Here is a 26,603-nt window from a genome sequence, read left to right as displayed (position 1 = left end):
GGGTTTCCACTGTTTAGGCACATCAGGGGCTCTCCAAACGCGACATGGCGTCCAATCTCAATTCCAGCCAATTCTACATTGAAAAAGTAAAACGGCACTCCTTCTCTTCCAAGCTCTGCGGTGCGCCCTAACAGTGGTTTACCCCCACATATTGGGTATCGACGTACTCAGGAGAAATTGCACAACAACTTTTGTGGTCTAATTTCTCCTGTTACCCTTGTGAAAATAAGAATTTGTGGGCAAAAAGATCATTTTTGTGTAAACAAAAGCGATTTTTTATTTTCACGGCTCTACGTTATAAACTTCTGTGAAGCACTTGGGGGTTCAAAGTGCTCACCACACATCTAGATAAGTTCCTTAAGGGGTCTAGTTTCCAAAATGGTGTCACTTGTGGGGAGTTTCCACTGTTTAGGTACATCAGGGGCTCTCTAAATGTGACATGGTGTCCGATCTCAATTCCAGCCAATTCTGCATTGAAAAAGTCAAACGGCGCTCCTTCACTTCTAAGTTCTGCGGTGCGCCCTAACAGTGGTTTACCCCCACATATGGGGTATTGGCGTATTCAGGAGAAATTGCATAACAAAATTTATGGTTACATTTCTGTTTTTACACTTGTGAAAATAAAAAAAATGGTTCTGAATTAAGATGTTTGCAAAAAAAAGTTAAATGTTCATTTTTTCCTTCCACATTGTTTCAGTTCCTGTGAAGCACATAAAGGGTTAATAAACTTCTTGAATGTGGTTTTGAGAACCTTGAGGGGTGTAGTTTTTAGAATGGTGTCACACTTCATTATTTTCTATCATATAGACCCCTGAAAATGACTTCAAATGTGATGTGGTCCCTAAAAAAAAATGGTGTTGTAAAAATGAGAAATTGCTGGTCAACTTTTAACCCTTATAACTCCCTAACAAAAAAAAATTTTGTTTCCAAAATTGTGCTGATGTAAAGTAGACATGTGGGAAATGTTATTTATTAACTATTTTTTATGACATATCTCTCTGATTTAAGGGCATAAAAATACAAAGTTTGAAAATTGCAAAATTTTAAAAATTTTCGCCATATTTCCGTTTTTTTCATAAATAATCGCAAGTAATATCGAAGAAATGTTACCACTAACATGAAGTACAATATGTCACGAAAAAACAATCTCAGAATCAGCGGGATCCGTTGAAGCGTTCCAGAGTTATAACCTCATAAAGTGACAGTGGTCAGAATTGCAAAAATTGGCCTGGTCATTAAGTACCAAATTGGCTCTGTCACTAAGGGGTTAAAGAACTAGATATATCAATGTCTGTTCTTCACAACACATGTTTATGAAAGTGTATCACAGCAACTAAAAAGGAGATTTCTGAGGACCTCAGAAGGAGAGTTGTTGATGCTTATCAGGCTGAGAAAGGTCACAAAACCATCTCTAAAGAGTTTGGATTCCGCTAAACCAGAGTCATTCAGTTGGTGTACAAATAAAGGAAATTCATTAATACCCTCTCTAGAAGTGGTCAACCAACAGAGATCGTTCCAAGAGGAAGGTATATAATTATAATAAATCATAATGAAGATTCTTACTGAAGTTAAAGTTGTCACATATACTGTATACTTGCTTCAGAAAATTCATTACGTTGTTCTTGAGCCTCCAAAGAAGCATCGAGCCCATATTTTTTGTATGTGTGAATGTTTTTATGGGTTCGGTTTTTCATTTTGAAGTTTCTGAAATTCTTCTTTATAAATATACAGTTTTTTTTTTCGGCAGTTCAGTAGTTTTTTTTAATTTCTTGAATCCAGCTTCAAATTATTACCACGGTCCTTTTGTCATTGGGCATACATTTAAAAAAGAGATGTTAGATGTTTCAACTTTATTGATCGATTTCCAGAAAAGTTGAAGAAAACGTATATTAAAGTATACTATCTCAAAAGTCAGGGCTGAGTCTCTGGATTGCTTGTAAAGGAGTACATTGAAAATGGCTAGAAGACCTTTAACCCTTTAAATATATTATTTGTTTCTAAGGCTTTCTTACAGTGATGCATCTGCAGTGTAATAATCTCTTATGGAAGAGGTCTCCAGATTTTTTGATGTTATATCAAAAACAAAGACAAGAAGATAGCGAGTGGCAAAACAAAGTCTTCCATCCATTTTAGAAGTAGAGATCAAATTGTTTTGACAGTAGGGTTCTCCGCTTGTTTTTGTTTGATAAGTGGAATTATACATAAAAAAAATGAAATTACCTCCCGAAATCAACAAATAAATTTTTTGATCAAAGTTTTCAATGTTGGTTTAGTAAAGCACCAGAATAAAAAAAGAGACACATGGTACAATTTTTTGCTTTCGGGATCAGGAACTTCAAGTTACAATTCTAGGTTTTTCAATTTTAGAAAACTCACATGAAATATCCTATCAATCCATTCTGAATTAAAGGAGCCAGATAAGGGAGCATTTACAAATAATGGCTATCTTTGCTGATCCTGACTGCTCCATGTGTGACACAAACAGCTAATGAATCTTGATGGGCAAATGTAAGGCTTTATCTGTCCGGTGGTGGGGCTGTGGAAAATGTATCGCCTGCTGGCAGGAGTCACGACAAACTACAGCTGATATCTGGGAATAGCCAGTGGTCAACCTATCAACTTGAGACTATATTAAAAATTCTCTATTAACATTCAATTATGTAGTTTCCTAATCTTTTTATAAAAGCAAAGACAATAACTTTTCAGACTACGGCATTTTGTGATTTTTTTATGAATCACATATGACTAGAATATATTATGCTATTCATCTTACGGTAGAAATACTAGAGTACTACTATTTCTTAAGGAATACAGTTCTAATTAGAAGAGATGAAAGGTAAAGAAAAAAACTGATGACCAGTTGCAAGAAACTATCGCTTGAGTTAGAATATAGAAGAAATAGAAGAAATGAAAATCAAAATGACAGAAAAATGGATTATATGGTCACTGTCAGCAGAAAGCAGAAAAAAGTATAATGAAACTTTACAGCTCTTTCGGACATATTAAGGAGAATTATATATTTTGTTACATTTAAATTAAATTATTGATTCGGGGCATCACATTGGTGACAAGCCTATCATACATCACATTTGTCATAAGCTTATCTAGGTATCACATTGATGACAAGCCTACCTAGACCTAGTTTCAATCAGAGGCCACCTTAGACATCAGATTGGTCATAACCCTATAAGGCATCGTGCTGCACACAAGTCTACCTCAACATCATAATGGTAACAATTACGCCCCCTGATGAAGAATGGCGAAACACGCTGGATATCAACCACTGCACATGTAAGCATTTTAGTGTTCTACATATGTTTTATTCTTACTTTCACCTTATACCCTTTCTTCTGGCCCATGATACAGTGGGGGAAATAATTATTTGATCCCTTGCTGATTTTGTAAGTTTGCCCACTGACAAAGGCATGAACAGTCTATAATTTTAAGGGTAGGTTAATTTTAACATTGAGAGATAGAATATAAGAAATAAAATCCAGAAAATCACATTGTATATATTATATTAATTTATTTGCATTTTGCAGTGAGAAATAAGTATTTGATCCCCTACCAACCATTAAGAGTTCTGGCTCCTACAGATCAGTTAGACGCTCCTAATCAACTCGTTACCTACATTGAAGACAGCTGTCTTACATAGTCACCTTTATAGAAGATTCCTGTCCACAGACAAGATCATAGACCTGCACAAAGCTGGAATGGTCTACAAAACCGTAAGTAAGACGCTGGGTGAAAAGGAGACAACTGTTGGTGCAATAGTAAGAAAATGGAAGAAATACAAAATGACTGTCAATCAACATCAATCTGGGGCACCATGCAAAATCTCACCTCATGGGGTATCCTTCATCATGAGGAAGGTGTGAGATCAGCCTAAAACTACACGGGGGCAACTTGTTACTGATCTTAAGGCAGCTGGGATCACAGCCACCTAGAAAACCATTGGTAACAGATTACACCTAAAAGGTTTAAAATCCTGGAGTGCCTGCAAGGTTCACTTGCTCAAGAAGGCACATGTGCGGGCCCATCTGAAGTTTGCCAATGAACACCTGGATGATTCTGTGAGTGATTGGAAGAATGTGCTGAGGTCAGATGAGACAAATATTGAGTTATTTGGCATTAACTCAACTCGCTCTGTTTGGAGGAAGAAAAATGCTGCCTACAACACAAAGAACACCCTCCCCACTGTCAAGAATGGAGGTGGAAACATTATGTTTTGGGGTTGTTTCTCTGCTAAGGGCACAGGATTACTTCACCACATCAATGACAGAGTGGATGGAGCCATGTCCTGTAAAATCCTGAGTGAAAACCATCTTCCCTCCTCCCTCTTCCCAAAAATGGGTCGTGGCTGGCTGGGTCTTCCAGGATGACAATGACCCAAAGCATACAGCCAAGGCAACAAATGAGTGGCTCAAACAGAAGCACATTAAGATCATGGAGTGGGCTAGCCAGTCTCCAGACCTTAATCCCATAGAAAACTTATGGAGGGAGTTGAAGCTCCAAGTTGCCAAGCGACAGCCTGAAAATCTTAATGATTTAGAGATGATCTGCAAAGAGGAGTGGACCAAAATTCCTCCTGACATGTGTGCAAATCTCATCATCAATTACAAAAAATGTCTGACTGCTGTGCTTGCCAACAAGGGTTTTGCCACTAAGTATTAAGTCTTGTTTGCCAGTGGGATCAAAAACTTATTTCTCACTGCAAAATGCAAATACATTTGTATATTTTATACAATGTGATTTTCTGGATTTTATTTTTGAAATTCTGCTTCTCAATGTTAAAATTAACCTACCCTTAAAATTATAGTGTGGTGGGAGGCCCCAGCCATCTACCAGGACATTTTAGAGCACTTCATGCTTCCCTCTGCCAACAAGCTTTTTGGAGATGGAAATTTAATTCTCCAGCAGGACTTGGCACCTATCTACATTGCCAAAAGTACCAATACCTGGTGTACAAACAACAGTATCACTGTTATTGATTGGCCAGCAAACTTGCCTGATCTTAACCCAATAGAGAATCTATGGGATATTGTCAAGAAGCAGATGAGAGACACCAGACCCAACAATGCAGACGAGCTGAAGGCTGCTATCAAAGCAACCTGGGCTTCCATAACACCTCAGCATTGCCACAGGCTGATCGCCTCCATGCCACACCGCATTGATGCAGTAATTGATGCAAAAGGAGCCCCGACCAAGTATTGAGTGCATTTACTGAACATACATTTCAGTAGGCCAACATTTTGGATTTTAAAATCATTTTTTCAAGCTCGTGTTATAAAGTATTCTAATTTACCGAAATAATGACTTTTGGGTTTTCACTGGCTGTAAGCCATAATCATCAACAGTAACAGAAATAAACGCGTAAAATAGATCACTTTGATTGTAATCTACTATATAAAGCTGAATGTGTGTATGTGTGTGTGTGTGTGTATGTCCGGGATTGGCATCTGCACCGTCGCAGCTACAGCCACAAAATTTTGCACAGTCACACGTCTGGACCCCGAGAGCATCATAGGCTATATTGTGAGGCGAAATTTTAACCCCGCGCGTTCCAATTCACCAAACAATTTTGCCCCTATCTACATAATGGGGAAAAAAGTGAAAGGAAAAGTGTTGGAGGCGTCGCAGCTACAGCCACAAAATTTTGCACAGTCACACATCTGGACCCTGAGAGTGTCATAGGCTACGTTGTGAGGTGACATTTTAACCCCGTGCTTTCCAATTCACCAAACAATTTTGCCCCTATCTACATAATGGGGAAAAAAGTGAAATGAAAAGTGTTGGAGGCGTCGCAGCTACAGAAACAAAATTTTGCACAGTCACACGTCTGGACCCCGAGAGCGTCATAGGCTATGTTTTGAGGTGAAATTTTAACTCCGCGCTTTCCAATTCACCAAACTATTTTTCCCCTATCTACATAATGGGGAAAAGTGAAAGGAAAAGTGTTGGAGGCAAATTGACAGCTGCCAGATGTGAACAAGAGGGACTTAAAGAATGAGAGCGATGGCGCCAAAGAGTATACACCGATCAGTTGCTAAGGTGGGGCCCCGACATGAGATACTCACCACACATGGGGATATGAACACACACACAAAATGCGCCACACACTACCACGTGGTTGAACACATATTACCCTCAGCACACATTTCACCACACATACACCAACCTCGCCACATAAAAGTCGAAACACAAAAGTCGCCGCTCAAAACTCGCCACGCGGAAAACTCACCACATGCAAAAACTAGGCTCACGCAAAACTCGCCACAAGTGCAAAACTCACCTCATGGAAAACTCGCCACACGCAAAACTTGCACACGCGGAAAAATTGCCACATGCACAAAATTTGCAACACATGCAAAAGTTGCCTCACACAAAACTTGCACATACTCAAAAGGCACCAGACATAAAACTCACCACGCGCAAAACTCGCCATGCGCAAAACTTGCTGCACACAACTTGCTACACTAACCTGTCACATGCAACTCGACACACAAAAAGTTGCTACACGCATGTTGCCACACAAAACTCATCTCACAAAAGTCGCTACATGCATGTCGCCACACACAACTCAACACACACAACTTGACACATGAAACTCGCCCTAAAACACACACAAGTCTGGTATTATCCTTCAAAAATAAAAATCTGATTAATAAGCAGACAAACTACAAGAGCAACAAATGTACCATATAGGAAATACGGCAGCTGTCAGTCACATGACCTGTCTATTATGTGTATGTGTGAGCTAATATATACTGCCAGGGGGAGGGCTTCCTGTTGGCTGGGGATTTATCAGGCTGCCAATTTAGCTTAGAAATACTGAGGTAAAAATACTGACCAAATAACGTGTGAACGAGGCCTAATACAGGAGGAGATGACACATAGGTATATACTATATACAGGAGGAGATGACACACAGGTCTATACTATATACAGGAGGAGATGACACACAGGTATATACTATATACAGGAGGAGATGACACACGTATATACTATATACAGGAGGAGATGACACACAGGTATATACTATATACAGGAGGAGATGACACACAGATATATACTATATACAGGAGAGATGACACACAGGTATATACTATATAGAGGAGGAGATGACATACAAGTACATACTATATACAGGAGGAGATGACATACAGGTATAAACTATATACAGGAGGAGATGACACACATGTATATACTATATACAGGAGCAGATGACCTACAAGTATGTACTATATACAGGAGGAGATGACATACAGGTATATGCTATATATAGAAGATGACATACAGGTATATACTATATACAGGAGGAGATGACACAGATATATAATATATACAGGAGGAGATGACATACAGGTATATACTATATATAGAAGGAGATGACATACAGGTATATACTATATATAGGAGGAGATGACATACAGGTATATACTATATACAGGGGAGATGACATACAGGTATATACTATATACAGGAGATGACATACAGGTGTATACTATATATAAGGGAGATGCAAACATGTATATACTGAGGTGAAAATGAGGGGTGTGAGGTGAAAATGAAAAGGTGTGAGTGCAAAATGAGAGGAGCGAGGGAAAATAGTGGAGTGATCGGAAAATGACAGATGTGAGGTCGAAATGACAAGTGTTAGGGGGGAATGAGAGGAGTGAGGGAGAAAATGAGAGGTGTGAGGGAGAAAATGAGAGATGTGAGGGGGAAAATGAAAGATGTGATTGGGAAAATGAGAGGTGTGATGGGAAAATAAGAGAAGTGAGGTGCTATAACTAACCACAGATATTTACTATGCCCAGGCAACGCCGGGCTCTTCAGCTAGTCTACTATATAAAGCTGAGTGTGTGTGTGTGTGTGTGTGTGTGTATGTGTGTATGTCCGGGATTGGCATCTGCACCGTCGCAGCTACAGCCACAAAATTTTGCACAGTCACACGTCTGGACCCCGAGAGCGTCATAGGCTATATTGTGAGGCGAAATTTTAACCCCGCGCGTTCCAAATCACCAAACAATTTTGCCCCTATCTACATAATGGGGAAAAAAGTGAAAGGAAAAGTGTTGGAGGCGTCGCAGCTACAGCAGCAAAATTTTGCACAGTCACACGTCTGGACCCTGAGAGCGTCATAGGCTATGTTGTGATGTGAAATTTTAACTCTGCGCTTTCCAATTTACCAAACTATTTTTCCCCTATCTACATAATGGGGAAAAGTGAAAGGAAAAGTGTTGGAGGCAAATTGACAGCTGCCAGATGTGAACAAGGGGGACTTAAAGAATGAGAGCGATGGCGCCAAAGAGTATATACCGTACAGTTGCTAAGGTGGGGCCCCGACATGAGATACTCATCACACATGGGGATATGAACACACACACAAAATGCGCCACACACTACCACGTGCTTGAACACATATACCACCCTCAGCACACATTTCACCACACATACACCAACCTCACCACATAAAAGTCAAAACACAAAAGTCACCGCTCAAAACTCGCCACATGCAAAAACTAGGCTCACGCAAAACTCGCCACAAGTGCAAAACTCACCTCATGGAAAACTCGCCACACGCAAGACTTGCACACGCGGAAAAATTGCCACATTCACAAAATTTGCAACACATGCAAAAGTTGCCTCACACAAAACTTGCACATACTCAAAAGGCACCAGACATAAAACTCACCACGCGCAAAACTCGCCATGCGCAAAGCTTGCTGCACACAACTTGCTACACTAACCTGTCACATGCAACTCGACACACAAAAAGTTGCTACACGCATGTTGCCACACAAAACTCATCTCACAAAAGTCGCTACATGCATGTCGCCACACGCAACTCAACACACACAACTTGACAAACGAAACTCGCCCTAAAACACACACAAGTCTGGTATTATCCTTCAAAAATAAAAATCTGATAAATAAGCAGACAAACTACAAGAGCAACAAATGTACCATATAGGAAATACAGCAGCTGTCAGTCACATGAGCTGTCTATTATGTGTATGTGTGAGCTAATATATACTGCCAGGGGAAGGGCTTCCTGTTGGCTGGGGATTTATCAGGCTGCCAATTTATCTTACAAATACTGAGGTAAAAATACTGACCAAATAACGTGTTAACGAGGTCTAATACAGGATATCACACAGGTATATACTATATACAGGGGAGATATACAGTTAGGTCCATATATATTTGGACAGAGACAACATTTTTCTAATTTTTGTTATAGACATTACCACAATGAATTTTAAGCAAAACAATTCAGATGCAGTTGAAGTTCAAACTTTCAGCTTTCATTTGAGGGTATCCACATTAAAATAGGATGAAGGGTTTAGGAGTTTCAGCTCCTTAACATGTGCCACCCTGTTTTTAAAGGGACCAAAAGTAATTGGACAGATTAAATAATTTTAAATAAAATGTTAATTTCTAGTACTTGGTTGAAAACTCTTTGTTGGCAATGACTGCCTGAAGTCTTGAACTCATGGACATCACCAGACACAGTGTTTGCTCCTTTTTGATGCTCTGCCAGGCCTCCACTGCGGTGGTTTTCAGTTGCTGTTTGTTTGTGGGCCTTTCTGTCTGAAGTTTAGTCTTTAACAAGTGAAATGCATGCTCAATTGGGTTGAGATCAGGTGACTGACTTGGCCATTCAAGAATATTCCACTTCTTTGCTTTAATAAACTCCTGGGTTGCTTTGGCTTTATGTTTTGGGTCATTGTCCATCTGTAGTATGAAATGACGGACGACCAATCAGTTTTGCTGCATTTGGCTGGATCTAAGCACACAGAATGGCTCTGAATACCTCAGAATTCATTCGGCTGCTTCTGTCCTGTGTCACATCATCAATAAACACTAGTGACCCAGTGCCACTGGCAGCCATGCATGCCCAAGCCATCACACTGCCTCCGCCGTGTTTTACAGATGATGAGGTATGCTTTGGATCATGAGCTGTACCACGCCTTCGCCATACTTTTCTCTTTCCATCATTCTGGTAGAGGTTGTTCTTGGTTTCATCTGTCCAAAAAATGTTCTTCCAGAACTGTGCTGGCTTTTTTAGATGTTTTTTAGCAAAGTCCAGTCGAGCCTTTTTATTCTTGATGCTTATGAGTGGCTTGCACCGTGCAGTGAACCCTCTGTATTTACTTTTGTGCAGTCTTCTCTTTATGGTAGATTTGGATATTGATACGCCGACTGTTGTAAATTCTGTGGCAGAGCTCCCTCCTGTGGTCACAAGTGGTACTTCGGCTGGTTCTCTCTGTGAGCTTCCGTTGGTGGAGGAAAGTGGTACTGCGGCTTCTGAGTTTCCTTCCTCAGGTGATGTGGTGTAGTCGTTAGGTGCTGCTCTATTTAACTCCACCTAGTGCTTTGATCCTGGCCTCCAGTCAATGTTCTAGTATTGGACCTGTTTCCTCCTGGATCGTTCCTGTGGCCTGCTGCTCTGCATAGCTAAGTTCCTCTTTGCTATTTGTTTGCTGTTTTTTTCTGTCCAGCTTGTCTATTTGTTTTTTTTCTGCTTGCTGGAAGCTCTGGGACGCAGAGGGTGTACCTCCGTGCCGTTAGTTCGGTACGGAGGGTCTTTTTGCCCCCTTTGCGTGGTATTTGTAGGGTTTTGTGTTGACCGCAAAGTTACCTTTCCTATCCTCGCTCTGTTCAGAAAGTTGGGCCTCACTTTGCTAAATCTATTTCATCTCTACGTTTGTCTTTTCATCTTAACTCACAGTCATTATATGTGGGGGCTGCCTTTTCCTTTGGGGTATTTCTCTGAGGCAAGGTAGGCTTATTTTCTATCTTCAGGCTAGCTAGTTTCTCAGGCCGTGCCGAGTTGCATAGGGAGCGTTAGGCGCAATCCACGGCTGCCTTTAGTGTGGTTTGAGAGGATTAGGGATTGCGGTCAACAGAGTTCCCACGTCTCAGAGCTCGTTCTTGTTTTTTGGATTATTGCCAGGTCACTGTATGTGCGCTGACCTCTATGTCCATTGTGGTACTGAATTACCTTTCATAAAAGTACTGGAGGCCAAAAGTACTAATGATTCCCAATAGAGGGAAAAAAGAAGTTCTGAGACCATTTTTTTTTCTTTGCACTGTGTTTTGCCTTTTTTTTCCCCTAGACATTTGGGTGGTTCAGGACACAGGTGTAGAAATGGACATTAAAGGTCTGTCTTCATGTGTGGATCAGCTTACGGCAAGAGTACAAAGTATTCAAGACTTTGTGGTGCAGAATTCTATGTTAGAACCGAGAATTCCTATTCCTGATTTGTTTTTTGGAGATAGAACTAAATTTCTGAGTTTCAAAAATAATTGTAAACTATTTCTGGCTTTGAAACCTCGCTCCTCTGGTGACCCAGTTCAACAAGTTAGGATCGTTATTTCTTTTTTGCGTGGCGACCCTCAGGACTGGGCATTTTCTCTTGCGCCAGGAGATCCTGCATTAAGTAATATCGATGCATTTTTCCAGGCGCTCGGATTGCTGTATGATGAGCCTAATTCTGTGGATCAGGCAGAGAAGAATTTGCTGGCTCTGTGTCAGGGTCAGGATGAAATAGAGGTATATTGTCAGAAATTTAGAAAGTGGTCCGTACTCACTCAGTGGAATGAAGGTGCGCTCGCAGCTATTTTCAGAAAAGGTCTCTCTGAAGCCCTTAAGGATGTCATGGTGGGATTTCCTATGCCTGCTGGTCTGAATGAGTCTATGTCTTTGGCCATTCAGATCGGTCGATGCTTGCGCGAGCGTAAATCTGTGCACCACTTGGCGGTATTACCTGAGCTTAAACCTGAGCCTATGCAGTGCGATAGGACTTTGACCAGAGTTGAACGGCAAGAACACAGACGTCTTAATTGGGCTGTGTTTCTACTGTGGTGATTCCACTCATGCTATCTCTGATTGTCCTAAGCGCACTAAGCGGTTCGCTAGGTCTGCCACCATTGGTACGGTACAGTCAAAATTTCTTCTGTCTGTTACCTTGATCTGCTCTTTGTCATCGTATTCTGTCATGGCATTTGTGGACTCAGGCGCTGCTCTGAATTTGATGGACTTGGAGTATGCTAGCCGTTGTGGGTTTTTCTTGGAGCCCTTGCAGTGTCCTATTCCATTGAGAGGAATTGATGCTACGCCTTTGGCCAAGAATAAGCCTCAGTACTGGACCCAGCTGACCATGTGCATGGCTCCTGCACATCAGGAGGTTATTCGCTTTCTGGTGTTGCATAATCTGCATGATGTGGTCGTGTTGGGGTTGCCATGGCTACAAGTCCATAATCCAGTATTAGATTGGAAATACATGTCTGTGTCCAGCTGGGGTTGTCAGGGGGTACATGGTGATGTCCCATTTCTGACTATTTCGTCATCCACCCCTTCTGAGGTTCCTGAGTTCTTGCCTGATTACCGGGATTTATTTGATGAGCCCAAGTCCGATACCCTACCTCCGCATAGGGATTGTGATTGTGCTATCGATTTGATTCCTGGTAGTAAATTCCCAAAAGGTCGACTGTTTAATTTATCTGTGCCTGAGCACGCCGCTATGCGGAGTTATGTGAAGGAGTCTTTGGAGAAGGGGCATATTCGCCCGTCATCGTCGCCATTAGGAGCAGGGTTCTTTTTTGTAGCCAAGAAGGATGGTTCACTGAGACCTTGTATAGATTACCACCTTCTAAATAAGATCACGGTTAAATTTCAGTACCCCTTGCCATTGTTATCTGATTTGTTTGCTCGGATTAAGGGGGCTAGTTGGTTCACCAAGATAGATCTTCGTGGTGCGTATAATCTTGTGCGTATTAAGCGAGGCGATGAGTGGAAAACTGCATTTAATACGCCCGAGGGCCATTTTGAGTATCTAGTAATGCCATTCGGACTTGCCAATGCTCCATCAGTGTTTCAGTCCTTTATGCATGACATCTTCCGAGAGTACCTGGATAAATTCCTGATTGTGTACTTAGATGACATTTTGATCTTCTCGGATGATTGGGAGTCTCATGTGAAGCAGGTCAGAACGGTGTTTCAGGTCCTGCGTGCTAATTCTTTGTTTGTGAAGGGATCAAAGTGTCTCTTTGGTGTTCAGAAGGTTTCATTTTTGGGGTTCATCTTTTCCCCTTCTACTATCGAGATGGACCCTGTTAAGGTCCAAGCCATCCATAATTGGACTCAGCCGACATCTCTGAAAAGTCTGCAAAAGTTCCTGGGCTTTGCTAATTTTTATCGTCGCTTCATCTGCAATTTTTCTAGTATTGCTAAACCATTGACCGATTTGACCAAGAAAGGTGCTGATTTGGTCAATTGGTCTTCTGCTGCGGTGGAAGCTTTTCAAGAGTTGAAGCGTCATTTTTCTTCTGCCCCTGTGTTGTGTCAACCAGATGTTTTGCTTCCGTTCCAGGTCGAGGTTGATGCTTCTGAGATTGGAGCAGGGGCTGTTTTGTCGCAGAGAAGTTCTGATTGCTCGCTGATGAAACCATGCGCCTTCTTTTCCAGGAAGTTTTCGCCTGCTGGGCGAAATTATGATGTGGGCAATCGAGAGTTGCTGGCCATGAAGTGGGCATTCGAGGAGTGGCGTCATTGGCTTGAAGGAGCTAAGCATCGCGTGGTGGTCTTGACTGATCATAAGAACTTGACTTATCTCGAGTCCGCCAAGCGGTTGAATCCTAGACAAGCTCGTTGGTCGTTGTTTTTTGCCCGTTTTGACTTTGTGATTTCATACCTTCCGGGCTCTAAAAATGTGAAGGCGGATGCTCTGTCTAGGAGTTTTGTGCCCGACTCTCCGGGTGTATCTGAGCCGGCGGGTATCCTCAAAGAGGGAGTAATTGTGTCTGCCATCTCCCCTGATTTGCGGCGGGTGCTGCAAAAATTTCAGGCTAATAAACCTGATCGTTGCCCAGCGGAGAAACTGTTTGTCCCTGATAGGTGGACGAATAAAGTTATCTCTGAGGTTCATTGTTCGGTGTTGGCTGGTCATCCTGGAATCTTTGGTACCAGAGAGTTAGTGGCTAGATCCTTTTGGTGGCCATCTCTGTCGCGGGATGTGCGTACTTTTGTGCAGTCCTGTGGGATTTGTGCTCGGGCTAAGCCCTGCTGTTCTCGTGCCAGTGGGTTGCTTTTGCCCTTGCCGGTCCCGAAGAGGCCTTGGACACATATCTCTATGGATTTTATTTCAGATCTTCCCGTCTCTCAAAAAATGTCAGTCATTTGGGTGGTCTGTGATCGCTTCTCTAAGATGGTCCATTTGGTACCCTTGTCTAAATTGCCTTCTTCCTCTGATTTGGTGCCATTGTTTTTCCAGCATGTGGTTCGTTTACATGGCATTCCAGAGAATATCGTTTCTGACAGAGGTTCCCAGTTTGTTTCGAGGTTTTGGCGAGCCTTTTGTGCTAGGATGGGCATTGACTTGTCTTTTTCCTGGGCTTTCCATCCTCAGACTAATGGCCAGACCGAACGAACCAATCAGACCTTGGAAACATATCTGAGATGCTTTGTTTCTGCTGATCAGGATGACTGGGTGTCCTTTTTGCCTTTGGCTGAGTTCACCCTTAATAATCGGGCCAGCTCGGCTACCTTGGTTTCACCGTTTTTCTGCAACTCGGGGTTCCATCCTCGTTTCTCTTCAGGGCAGGTTGAGTCTTCGGACTGTCCTGGTGTGGATACTGTGGTGGACAGGTTGCAGCAGATTTGGACTCATGTAGTGGACTATTTGACTTTGTCCCAGGAGAAGGCTCAACGTTTCGCTAATCGCAGACGCTGTGTGGGTCCCCGACTTCGGGTTGGGGACTTGGTTTGGTTATCTTCTCGTCATATTCCTATGAAGGTTTCCTCTCCTAAGTTTAAACCTCGTTTTATTGGTCCGTATAGGATTTCTGAGGTTCTTAATCCTGTGTCTTTTTGTCTGACCCTTCCAGATTCTTTTTCCATACATAACGTATTCCATAGGTCATTGTTGCGGAGATACGTGGCACCTATGGTTCCATCTGTTGATCCTCCTGCCCCGGTTTTGGTGGAGGGGGAGTTGGAGTATATTGTGGAGAAGATTTTGGATTCTCGTGTTTCAAGGCGGAAACTCCAGTATCTGGTTAAGTGGAAGGGTTATGCTCAGGAAGATAATTCCTGGGTCTTTGCCTCTGATGTCCATGCTCCCGATCTTGTTCGTGCCTTTCATATGGCTCATCCTGGTCGTCCTGGGAGCTCTGGTGAGGGTTCGGTGACCCCTCCTCAAGGGGGGGTACTGTTGTGAATTGTGTGGCAGAGCTCCCTCCTCTGGTCACAAGTGGTACTTCGGCTGGTTCTCTCTGTGAGCTTCCGTTGGTGGAGGAAAGTGGTACTGCGGCTTCTGAGTTTCCTTCCTCAGGTGATGTGGTGAAGTCGTTAGGTGCTGCTCTATTTAACTCCACCTAGTGCTTTGATCCTGGCCTCCAGTCAATGTTCTAGTATTGGACCTGTTTCCTCCTGGATCGTTCCTGTGGCCTGCTGCTCTGCATAGCTAAGTTCCTCTTTGCTATTTGTTTGCTGTTTTTTTCTGTCCAGCTTGTCTATTTGTTTTTTTTCTGCTTGCTGGAAGCTCTGGGACGCAGAGGGTGTACCTCCGTGCCGTTAGTTCGGTACGGAGGGTCTTTTTGCCCCCTTTGCGTGGTATTTGTAGGGTTTTGTGTTGACCGCAAAGTTACCTTTCCTATCCTCGCTCTGTTCAGAAAGTTGGGCCTCACTTTGCTAAATCTATTTCATCTCTACGTTTGTCTTTTCATCTTAACTCACAGTCATTATATGTGGGGGCTGCCTTTTCCTTTGGGGTATTTCTCTGAGGCAAGGTAGGCTTATTTTCTATCTTCAGGCTAGCTAGTTTCTCAGGCCGTGCCGAGTTGCATAGGGAGCGTTAGGCGCAATCCACGGCTGCCTTTAGTGTGGTTTGAGAGGATTAGGGATTGCGGTCAACAGAGTTCCCACGTCTCAGAGCTCGTTCTTGTTTTTTGGATAATTGCCAGGTCACTGTATGTGCGCTGACCTCTATGTCCATTGTGGTACTGAATTATCTTTCATAACAGCCGACCTCCTGGAGAGTGTTGTTCACTTGTGAAGGGGTTTCTCTTCACCATGGAGATTATTCTGCGATCATCCACCGCTGTTGTCTTCCGTGAGTGCCCAGGTCTTTTTGCATTGATGAGTTCACCAGTGCTTTCTTTCTCAGGATGTACCAAACTGTAGATTTTGCCACTCCTAACATTGTAGCAATTTCTCGGATGGGTTTTTTCTGTTTTCGCAGCTTAAGGATGGCTTGCTTCACCTGCATGGAGAGCTCCTTTAACCGCATGTTTACTTCACAGCAAAACCTTCCAAATGCAAGCACCATACCTCAAATCAACTCCAGGCCTTTTATCTGCTTAATTGAGAATGACATAACAAAGGGATTGCCCACACCTGTCCATGAAATAGCCCTGGAGTCAATTGTCCAATTACTTTTGGTCCCTTTAAAAACAGGGTGGCACATGTTAAGGAGCTGAAACTCTTAAACCCTTCATCCAATTTTAATGTGGATACCCTCAAATGAAAGCTGAAAGTCTGAACTTCAACTGCATCTGAATTGTTTTGTTTAAAATTCATTGTGGTAATGTCTGTAACCAAAATTAGAAAAATGTTGTCTCTGTCCAAATATATATGGACCTAACTGTATACTATATACAGGAGAGATGACACACAGGTATATACTATATAGAGGAGGAGATGACATACAGGTACATACTATATACAGGAGGAGATGACACACAGGTATATACTATATACAGGAGCAGATTACCTACAGGTATATACTATATACAGGAGGAGATGACATACAGGTATATGCTATATATAGAAGATGACATACAGTTATATACTATATATAGGAGGAGATGACATACAGGTATATACTATATATAGGAGGAGACGACATACAGGTATATACTATATACAGGGGAGATGACACACAGCAGGTATATACTATATACAGGGGAGATGACATACAGGTATATACTATATACAGGAGATGACATACAGGTGTATACTATATATAAGGGAGATGACAAACATGTATATACTGAGGTGAAAATGAGAGGTGTGAGGTGAAAATGAAAAGGTGTGAGTGCAAAATGAGAGGAGCGAGGGAAAATAGTGGAGTGATCGGAAAATGACAGATGTGAGGTCGAAATGACAAGTGTTAGGGGGGAATTAGAGGTGTAATTAAATTGCAATTACTCGATTAGATAAGGACGCAGGATCTCCATAGGAGCTACCCCTGACGAAGCCACTGGTGTGGCGACACGCGTAGGGTCTCTGCTCCTCCTGTTGATACCCCCTTGGCTATGTACAGAGCTTGAACAGCTCCTGGGTTTGCATACTGGTTTCTTGTTAATGGTGATCTGAATCCTCACTCCTCAGCAGATCTTTTATTTCCCTCACTATGGGAGCTTTTGCAATTTAATGGCACAGGTTATATACCACGTTAGACTAGACCAGTGGAAGCGCTACACAACTAACTCTGCATTATATACAACTCTATACCTTAATGGAGTAGACCTACATGCCATATGTGTGGTTTGGGGTCAATCTGATTCACTGTGTATGCTTTATTAAGCTTTTGTCTATGTCTTACGTTATTGCAAAAAGGTTTTTTTTTTTTTTTTTTCATATCTGCTTATTTGTGTTACATAGGTAATCCTGCTGGTGTGAGGTATTCACAGACTGGTGCATTATATATCATGGTCACAACTATACTCCTTAGGTTGTGTTGCTTTACCCTATATTCCAATAGTGCTGTTCATGCAGACATCTTACACTGTACTATATATTATTATTAGCCATTACAGTGCGTTTGGGGAGGGATCGCATCTAGGAGGAGGGTTCTATTATGGGCCATTTGTTCATGTTTCTAGGTCCTATGTGTGACCAATTTTAAATGCTTTTAATTGTGTGCTCCATGTGGTTGTTTCCTATGTCCATGAGTGTTATTCTAATAAAATTTGTAATTTTCATATTTAATCCATTGCCTTGGGTGATCCCCTTTTATGGTCTATTTCTTGTGTTGTTTTTTCATGGCTTAGTATAGCATAGACCAGGTTGGATCCCCATTTCCTATGTGGTGCCCCCGCTCTAGTTATTACATTTCACCACACATACACCAACCTCGCCACATAAAAGTCGAAACACAAAAGTCGCCGCTCAAAACTCGCCATGCGCAAAACTCACCACATGCAAAAACTAGGCTCACGCAAAACTCGCCACAAGTGCAAAACTCACCTCATGGAAAACTCACCACACGCAAAACTTGCACACGTGCAAAAATTGCCACATGCACAAAAGTTGCAACACATGCAAAAGTTGCCTCACACAAAACTTGCACATACTCAAAAGGCACCACACATAAAACTCGCCACGCGCAAAAACTCGCCATGCGCAAAACTTGCTGCACACAACTTGCTGCACTAACCTGTCACATGCAACTCGACACACAAAAAGTTGCGACACGCATGTTGCCACACAAAACTCATCTCACAAAAGTCGCTACATGCATGTCGCCACACGCAACTCAACACACACAACTTGACAAACGAAACTCGCCCTAAAACACACACAAGTCTGGTATTATCCTTCAAAAATAAAAATCTGATTAATAAGCAGACAAACTACAAGTGCAACAAATGTACCATATAGGAAATACGGCAGCTGTCAGTCACATGACCTGTCTATTATGTGTATGTGTGAGCTAATATATACTGCCATGGGGAGGGCTTCCTGTTGGCTGGGGATTTATCAGGCTGCCAATTTAGCTTACAAATACTGAGGTAAAAATACTGACCAAATAATGTGTGAATGCGGTCTAATACAGGAGGAAATGACACACAGATATATACTATATACAGGAGGAGATTACACACAGGTATATACTATATACAGGAGAGATGACACACAGGTATATACTATATACAGGAGGAGATGACACACATATGTACTATACACAGGAGGAGATTACACACAGGTATATACTATATACAGGAGGAGATGACATACAGGTATATACTATATACAGGAGCAGATGACCTACAGGTATATACTATATACAGGAGGAGATGACATACAGGTATATGCTATATATAGATGATGACATACAGGTATATACTATATACAGGAGGAGATGACACACAGATATATACTATATACAGGGGAGATGACACACAGGTATATACTATATAGAGGAAGAGATGACATACAGGTACATACTATATACAGGAGGAGATGACATACAGGTATATACTATATAGAGGAGGAGATGACATACAGGTATATACTATATACAGGAGGAGATGACACACAGATATATACTATATACAGGGGAGAAGACACACAGGTATATACTATATACAGGAGGAGATGACATACAGGTATATACTATATATAGAAGGAGATGACATACAGGTATATACTATATATAGGAGGAGATGACATACAGGTATATACTATATACAGGGGAGATGACACACAGCAGGTATATACTATATACAGGGGAGATGACATACAGGTATATACTATATACAGGAGATGACATACAGGTGTGTACTATATATAAGGGAGATGACAAACATGTATATACTGAGGTGAAAATGAGAGGTGTGAGGTGAAAATGAAAAGGTGTGAGTGCAAAATGAGAGGAGTGAGGGAAAATAGTGGAGTGATCGGAAAATGACAGATGTGAGGTCGAAATGAAAAGTGTTAGGGGGGGAATGAGAGGAGTGAGGGAGAAAATGAGAGGTGTGAGGGAGAAAATGAGAGATGTGAGGGGGAAAATGAAAGATGTGATTGGGAAAATGAGAGGCGTGATGGGAAAATAAGAGAAGTGAGGTGCTATAACTAACCACAGATATTTACTATGCCCAGGCAACGCCGGGCTCTTCAGCTAGTGACTCTATAAAATATGTGAGTTTCACTTTTTGTATCAAAGAACTGAAATAAATTAACTGTTTGATGATATTCTAATTTTGTGAGCTGCACCTGTACAATGCAATGTATTACATTTTCTAACTCGCAGTGCCCAAACTAATTCTGGCACACTGGAACAAATCTATTGCCACGTGACCACTGCCTCATTCAGCAACAGTAGAACAGGTAGCGGGATACCACAATAGACTGTTCATGTCTTTGTCAGTGGGCAAATTTAGAAAATCATCAATGGATCAAATACTTATTTCCCCCACTGTATATGTTGTGACTTCACTCTTATTATACTGGATAAACTCCATTATGTACCACTGCATCACTGTATATATTCTAGCACCCTACTATGACTTCTTATAGTGGTTGCATTTGAAACTCTATTTTTGTTTTTTTTTCATTAAATATTCTATTTTAAGAGTACAATAGACTGTTTTATTTTGGCTCCTTTCATGTCCTTTGTTTCTTCGCGGTTGCTGATACTGTACTGCAGTTTTGCCCCTTTCACATATATAGTGCATCAGGATTAATAAGGACTTAACCCTTCCTCACAAGTATACCCTAAACCTCGGCTTCATTATTTTCTCATAAGCCAACTTAGATATGTCAAGCTGGTACACAACATACTTGACATTCTCTTCGGTTCTATCTATTGCTCTTCTCAACACGTTTCAATACTGCACCATTTTATTAGCAACTTGTAGAAATAATTTCTACAATCCATCATTTGTACATATCATTGCTTGAAAGATTTGATCTTTTGTCCACATTGGCAAGCGATATATTATGTATTCTAGGCAGGCAAAGGACGGTTTTCAGTTCGTCTGGCATTAATGCTAAAGGTTATTCTGACAAACAAATAGAAATACGTACTTTGCTATGGAAATAGTAAACTTTCGGTAAATAGCAAAATGTTGCGTACCATTATTTGTGCCACACACGGATTATCATCTTTAACCGTGGCCAAAGTTTTCATCTTGATGTAAAACTAACTACAAAGATGAAGAAGTGGTAAGGAATTGAGAAACGAAAACACATGAAGCACATTATGCATAAACCAACTTTCTGAATGTCCAGGACCTGTGGAAGCTCAGCTATAAACTTGTTAGCAATATGAGGAATACTTTTATCTCCGCTTGTGCAGGCCTTGAAACTAGCGCATGCGCATTGTGTCTCCATGAAGGTAGTAGAGGATTACTGATGGACATGTTGAGTCATATGCCTGTCTAGCAATTATAATATTTTAATTTTCGGATGAGAACAGCCTTCTGTTGAGGCAGAAGGTTTGGCTTAAGAAAAGGGCATGACTTTCTATAGTAAACAAAATAACTGTACAGAACATCTAATAGGAATACATTAATAAGTTACCTATATGCTTAGATTTCACAAACATTTGTAAGAAGTATCTATGAAGCCACCAACCTCTTATAAGAATGTATGTACCATAAAGACACACCATACAACTGCTATGTGGTATTTTAGCACAGACCTGTGTGGTCATATTCCTACTATTGGGTCGAAAGAATTTGTGTACGCCTAGTCCTTACTACTGGGAGGGAAAAATTTGTGTATGTCCTATCCCTACTACTGGTTGGGAAGAACTTGTGTAGATACTATCCCTACTAATGGGTAGAAAGAACCTGCGTAGGTACTATCCATACTAGTGTGAGGCAAGAACTTGTGTAAAGCCTATCCCTACTACAGGGTGACAAGAATATGTGTAGGTCCTATCCCTACTACTGAGCGGCAGGATCTTATGTTGGTCCTATCCATACTACCGAGGGCAAGAATTTGTGAAATCCTCCTATCCCTACTACTAGATGGCAAGAACCAGGTCCTAACCCTTCTACACTAGGTGGCAAGAACCTTTGTAGGTCCTGTCCCTACTACCGGATGTCAAAATCTTATGTTGGCCCTATCTCTACTACTGGGTGGCAAGATCCAGGTCCCAACTACTGGGTGGCAAAATCTTATGTTGGTACAATCTCTACTACTGGGGGACAAGAACCTGTGTAGTCCCTATCCCTACTAGTGGGTGACAAATACTTTTGTTGTACTTCTTTCTCCATGAGTGGAAAATTGACCTAAAGATCATGTGGAGGGGCCATACATACACCGGCCACTTGTATCTTAGGTGGAAAACCTCTGAATCTTATTGGTCAACCCATTTTAATTTTTGTTATGGAGTCCCTTATATGTATAGTCTGCTTAAGAAGATTAATATATGATTGTTGTTGTTTTTTTTCTATATTGCTATGTGTTAGTAATTTTTATTAATACTATTTTATCTCATAGATGGCCTAGAACCATAGCGGGGATGACTGCATCACTTGCCTGCAAACAGTTTTCTATCAGTTCATCATTGGCCTATTCCGATGCAGAAGGAGAACGAAAAGCCTGGCGTAAGTGTGACAGGGCTGGAATCTGGAAAGAAGAAGACTATACCGCTTGTCCCTTTTCAGATGAAATGACAAGACATCTTCATGCCTTCAGCCTGGTAAATATTCCTTTCAAATCACTCAACATTTGACAATAGTTATTCATATTTAATGAATAATTGAGTAGCTTATTATAGCTAAATGCTTTGGATATTTGCTAAAAAGCCACATTTGATTAAGGAAGAATAGTCTATGGGGACAATTGGAAAGGGCTTTGCTTCATACTATTAGGAAAATAACTCCACATTTGGTGAATTTTGTCATCCACAGCTGATGTATTTTTTGCAATTTAGCATTTCCCTGACACTGCTCAAAAGTAACCTGGCAAGTGGGAGGGGTTTAGTGGAGGTGACCGTACCTCCTTAGAGAGTTTAAATATACATACTGTATGTTCAGAGGTTAAAGTATCTGTGTAGGCACAAGCTGAAAAATCATGCAGTGTGCAAGTCAGTACCTTCCGAAGATGATTGCTTGCTACTTGTTTGCCATAAATTCAGCTGATGGACTGTTTTAAGCTCAACTTCACTAGAGCCGAGCTTTGATGTGAGCAGCCTCTTCTTACCCCAGCTTCCCTGGTATTTCCAGTATTAGATCAGATAGACAGGGTGGACAGCAGTGTGAGCAGCCACTTCTTACCCCAGCTTCCCTGGTATTTCCAGTATTAGATCAGATAGACAGGGTGGACAGCAGTGTGAGCAGCCTCTTCTTACCCCAGCTTCCCTGGTATTTCCAGTATTAGATCAGATAGACAGGGTGGACAGCAGTGTGAGCAGCATCTTCTTACCTCAGCATCCCTGGTATTTCCAGTATTAGATCAGATAGGCAGGGTGGACAGCAGTGTGAGCAGCCTCTTCTTACCTCAGCTTCCCTGGTATTTCCATTATTAGATCAGATAGACAGGGTGTACAGCAGTGTGAGCAGCCTCTTCTTATCTCAGCACTCCTGGTATCTCCAGTATTAGATCAGATAGACAGGGTGGACAGCAGTGTGAGCAGCCTTCTTTAACCTCAACATTCCTGTTATATTCAGTATTAGAACATCAAGGATTGGAATGAAATGGGTTAAATCTGTGCTGCTGGCAGATGTGTGATGAGAAGGAGTTAGGAAATCAAAGTATCCTGACTAAGAATTGCAAGACTTTGAAACCCAGTTGACTAATAAACTGCATTCCTGGATTCCTGACTCCTTCTCATAACTCAGCAGCCAGCAGCGGAGATTTATCCCATTTCATGGCAATCCTTCATGTTTTCATAGATGTGGGTCTGCAGCAGCCTAAGCCTTTCTATTGGTTGTGATCACACAGCCTTACCAGGTAAGCACGATTGCCCACATATTAATAATTTTTATCTGGATAAGACCCCATTATGCTTATTCTCCTTCCCGCTCTATATTCTATATTCAGTATTAAATCAGATAGACATGGTGGACAGCAGTGTGAGCAGCCTCTTCTTACCTCAGCACCTCTGGTATTTCCAGTATTATATCATATAGACCTGGTGGTCAGCAGTGTGAGCAGCCTCTTCTTACCTCAGCATCCCTGGTGTCTTCAGTATTAGATCAGATAGACAGGGTGTACAGCAGTGTGAGCAGCCTCTTCTTACCTCAGTACCTCTGGTATCTCCAGTATTAGATCAGATAGACATGGTGGACAGCAGTGTGAGCAGCCTCTTCTTACCTCAGCACCCTGGTATTTCCAGTATTATATCATATAGACCTGGTGGTCAGCAGTGTGAGCAGCCTCTTCTTACCTCAGCAACCCTGGTTTATTGAGTATTAGATCAAAAAGATAGGGCAGACAGCAGTCTGAGTGGTCTTTTCTTACCTCACCACCCTGTTATCACCAGTATTAAATCAGATACAGTTAGGTCCATATATATTTGGACAGAGACAACATTTTTCTAATTTTGGTTATAGACATCACCACAATGAATTTTAAACAAAACAATTAAGATGCAGTTGAAGTTCAGACTTTCAGCTTTCATTTGAGGGTATCCACATTAAAATTGAATGAAGGGTTTAGGAGTTTCAGCTCCTTAACATGTGCCACCCTGTTTTTAAAGGGACCAAAAGTAATTGGACAGATTCAATAATTTTAACCCCTTTACCCCCAAGGGTGGTTTGCACGTTAATGACCAGGCCAATTTTTACAATTCTGACCACTGTCCCTTTATGAGGTTATAACTCCGAAACGCTTCAACGGATCCTGGTGATTCTGACATTGTTTTCTCGTGACATATTGTACTTCATGATAGTGGTAAAATTTCTTTGATAGTACCTGCGTTTATTTGTGAAAAAAACGGAAATTTGGCGAAAATTTTGAAAATTTCGCAATTTTCAAACTTTGAATATTTATGCAATTAAATCACAGAGATATGTCACACAAAATACTTAATAAGTAACATTTCCCACATGTCTCCTTTACATCAGCATAATTTTGGAACCAATTTTTTTTTTTGTTAGGGAGTTATAAGGGTTAAAAGTTGACCAGCAATTTCTCATTTTTACAACACCATTTTTTTTTAGGGACCACGTCTCATTTGAAGTCATTTTGAGGGGTCTATATGATAGAAAATGCCCAAGTGTGACACCATTCTAAAAACTGCACCCCTCAAGGTGCTCAAAACCACATTCAAGAAGTTTATTAACCCTTCAGGTGTTTAATAGGAATTTTTGGAATGTTTAAATAAAAATGAACATTTAACTTTTTTACACAAAAAATTTACTTCAGCTCCAATTTGTTTTATTTTACCAAGGGTAACAGGAGAAATTGGACCCAAAAAGTTGTTGTCCAATTTGTCCTGAGTACGCTGATACCCCATATGTGGCAGTAAACCACTGTTTGGGCGCATGGGAGAGCTCGGAAGGGAAGGAGCGCTATTTGACTTTTCAATGCAAAATTGACAGGAATTGAGATGGGACGCCATGTTGCGTTTGGAGAGCCACTGATGTGCCTAAACATTGAAACCCCCCACAAGTGACACCATTTTGGAAAGTAGACCCCCTAAGGAACTTATCTGGATGTGTGGTGAGCACTTTGACCCACCAAGTGCTTCACAGAAGTTTATAATGCAGAACCGTAAAAATAAAAAATCATATTTTTTCACAAATTATATTTTTACCCCCAATTTTTTATTTTTCCAAGGGTAAGAGAAGAAATTGGACCTCAAAAGTTGTTGTCCAATTTGTCCCGAGTACGCTGATACCCCATATGTGGGGGGGAACCACCGTTTGGGCGCATGGGAGGGTTCGGAAGGGAAGGAGCGCCATTTGGAATGCAGACTTAGATGGAATGGTCTGCAGGCGTCACATTGTGTTTGCAGAGCCCCTAATGTACCTAAACAGTAGAAACCCCCCACAAGTGACACCATTTTGGAAAGTAGACCCCCTAAGGAACTCATCTTGATGTGTTGTGAGAGCTTTGAACCCCCAAGTATTTCACTACAGTTTATAACGCAGAGCCATGCAAATAAAAAATATTTTTTTTTCCACAAAAATTATATTTTAGCCCCCAGTTTTGTATTTTTCCAAGGTTAGCAGGAGAAATTGGACCCTAAATGTTGTTGTCCAATTTGTCCTGAGTACGCTGATACCCCATATGTTGGGGTAAACCCCTGTTTGGGCACACAGGAGAGCTCGGAAGGGAAGGAGCACTGTTTTACTTTTTCAACGCAGAATTGGCTGGAATTGAGATCGGACGCCATGTCGTGTTTGGAGAGCCCCTGATGTGCCGAAACAGTGGAAACCCCCCAATTATAACTGAAACCCTAATCTAAACACACCCCTAACCCTAATTCCAACGGTAACCCTAACCACACCTCTAACCCTGACACACCCCTAACCCTAATCCTAACCCTAACTTTAGCCCCAACCCTAACTGTAGCCCCAACCCTAACCCTAGCCCTAACCCTAGCCCTAACCCTAACCCTAGCCCTAACCCTAGCCCTAACCCTAGCCCTAACCCTAGCCCTAACCCTAACCCTAGCCCTAGCCCTAACCCTAGCCCTAGCCCTAACCCTAGCCCTAACCCTAGCCCTAACCCTAGCCCTAACCCTAGCCCTAACCCTAACCCTAGCCCTAACCCTAGCCCTAGCCCTAGCCCTAACCCTAGCCCTAACCCTAGCCCTAATGGGAAAATGGAAATAAATACATTTTTTTTATTTTTCCCTAACTAAGGGGGTGATGAAGGGGGGTTTGATTTACTTTTATAGCGAGTTTTT

At 41.6% G+C, this 26,603-nt stretch overlaps 1 protein-coding gene across 2 annotated transcripts in view; it reads left to right on the top strand.

Moving 5' to 3' along the window:
• ADGRA1 (adhesion G protein-coupled receptor A1) overlaps positions 1-26,603 on the top strand; it is an 873,399-nt gene that overhangs the window by 233,447 nt on the left and 613,349 nt on the right. For both annotated transcript variants that reach the window (XM_069753826.1, XM_069753828.1), the window contains exon 9: positions 22,244-22,445. In XM_069753826.1, the coding sequence (XP_069609927.1) occupies positions 22,244-22,445 (202 nt within the window). The remainder of the gene's footprint in view (positions 1-22,243; positions 22,446-26,603) is intronic.

The sequence above is a fragment of the Ranitomeya imitator genome, chromosome 2 (assembly GCF_032444005.1).
Source record: "Ranitomeya imitator isolate aRanImi1 chromosome 2, aRanImi1.pri, whole genome shotgun sequence".
Taxonomy (NCBI): domain Eukaryota; kingdom Metazoa; phylum Chordata; class Amphibia; order Anura; family Dendrobatidae; genus Ranitomeya; species Ranitomeya imitator.
The sequence above is the reverse complement of the archived record's forward strand: the minus strand, read 5'-3'. Positions and strand labels throughout refer to the sequence as shown.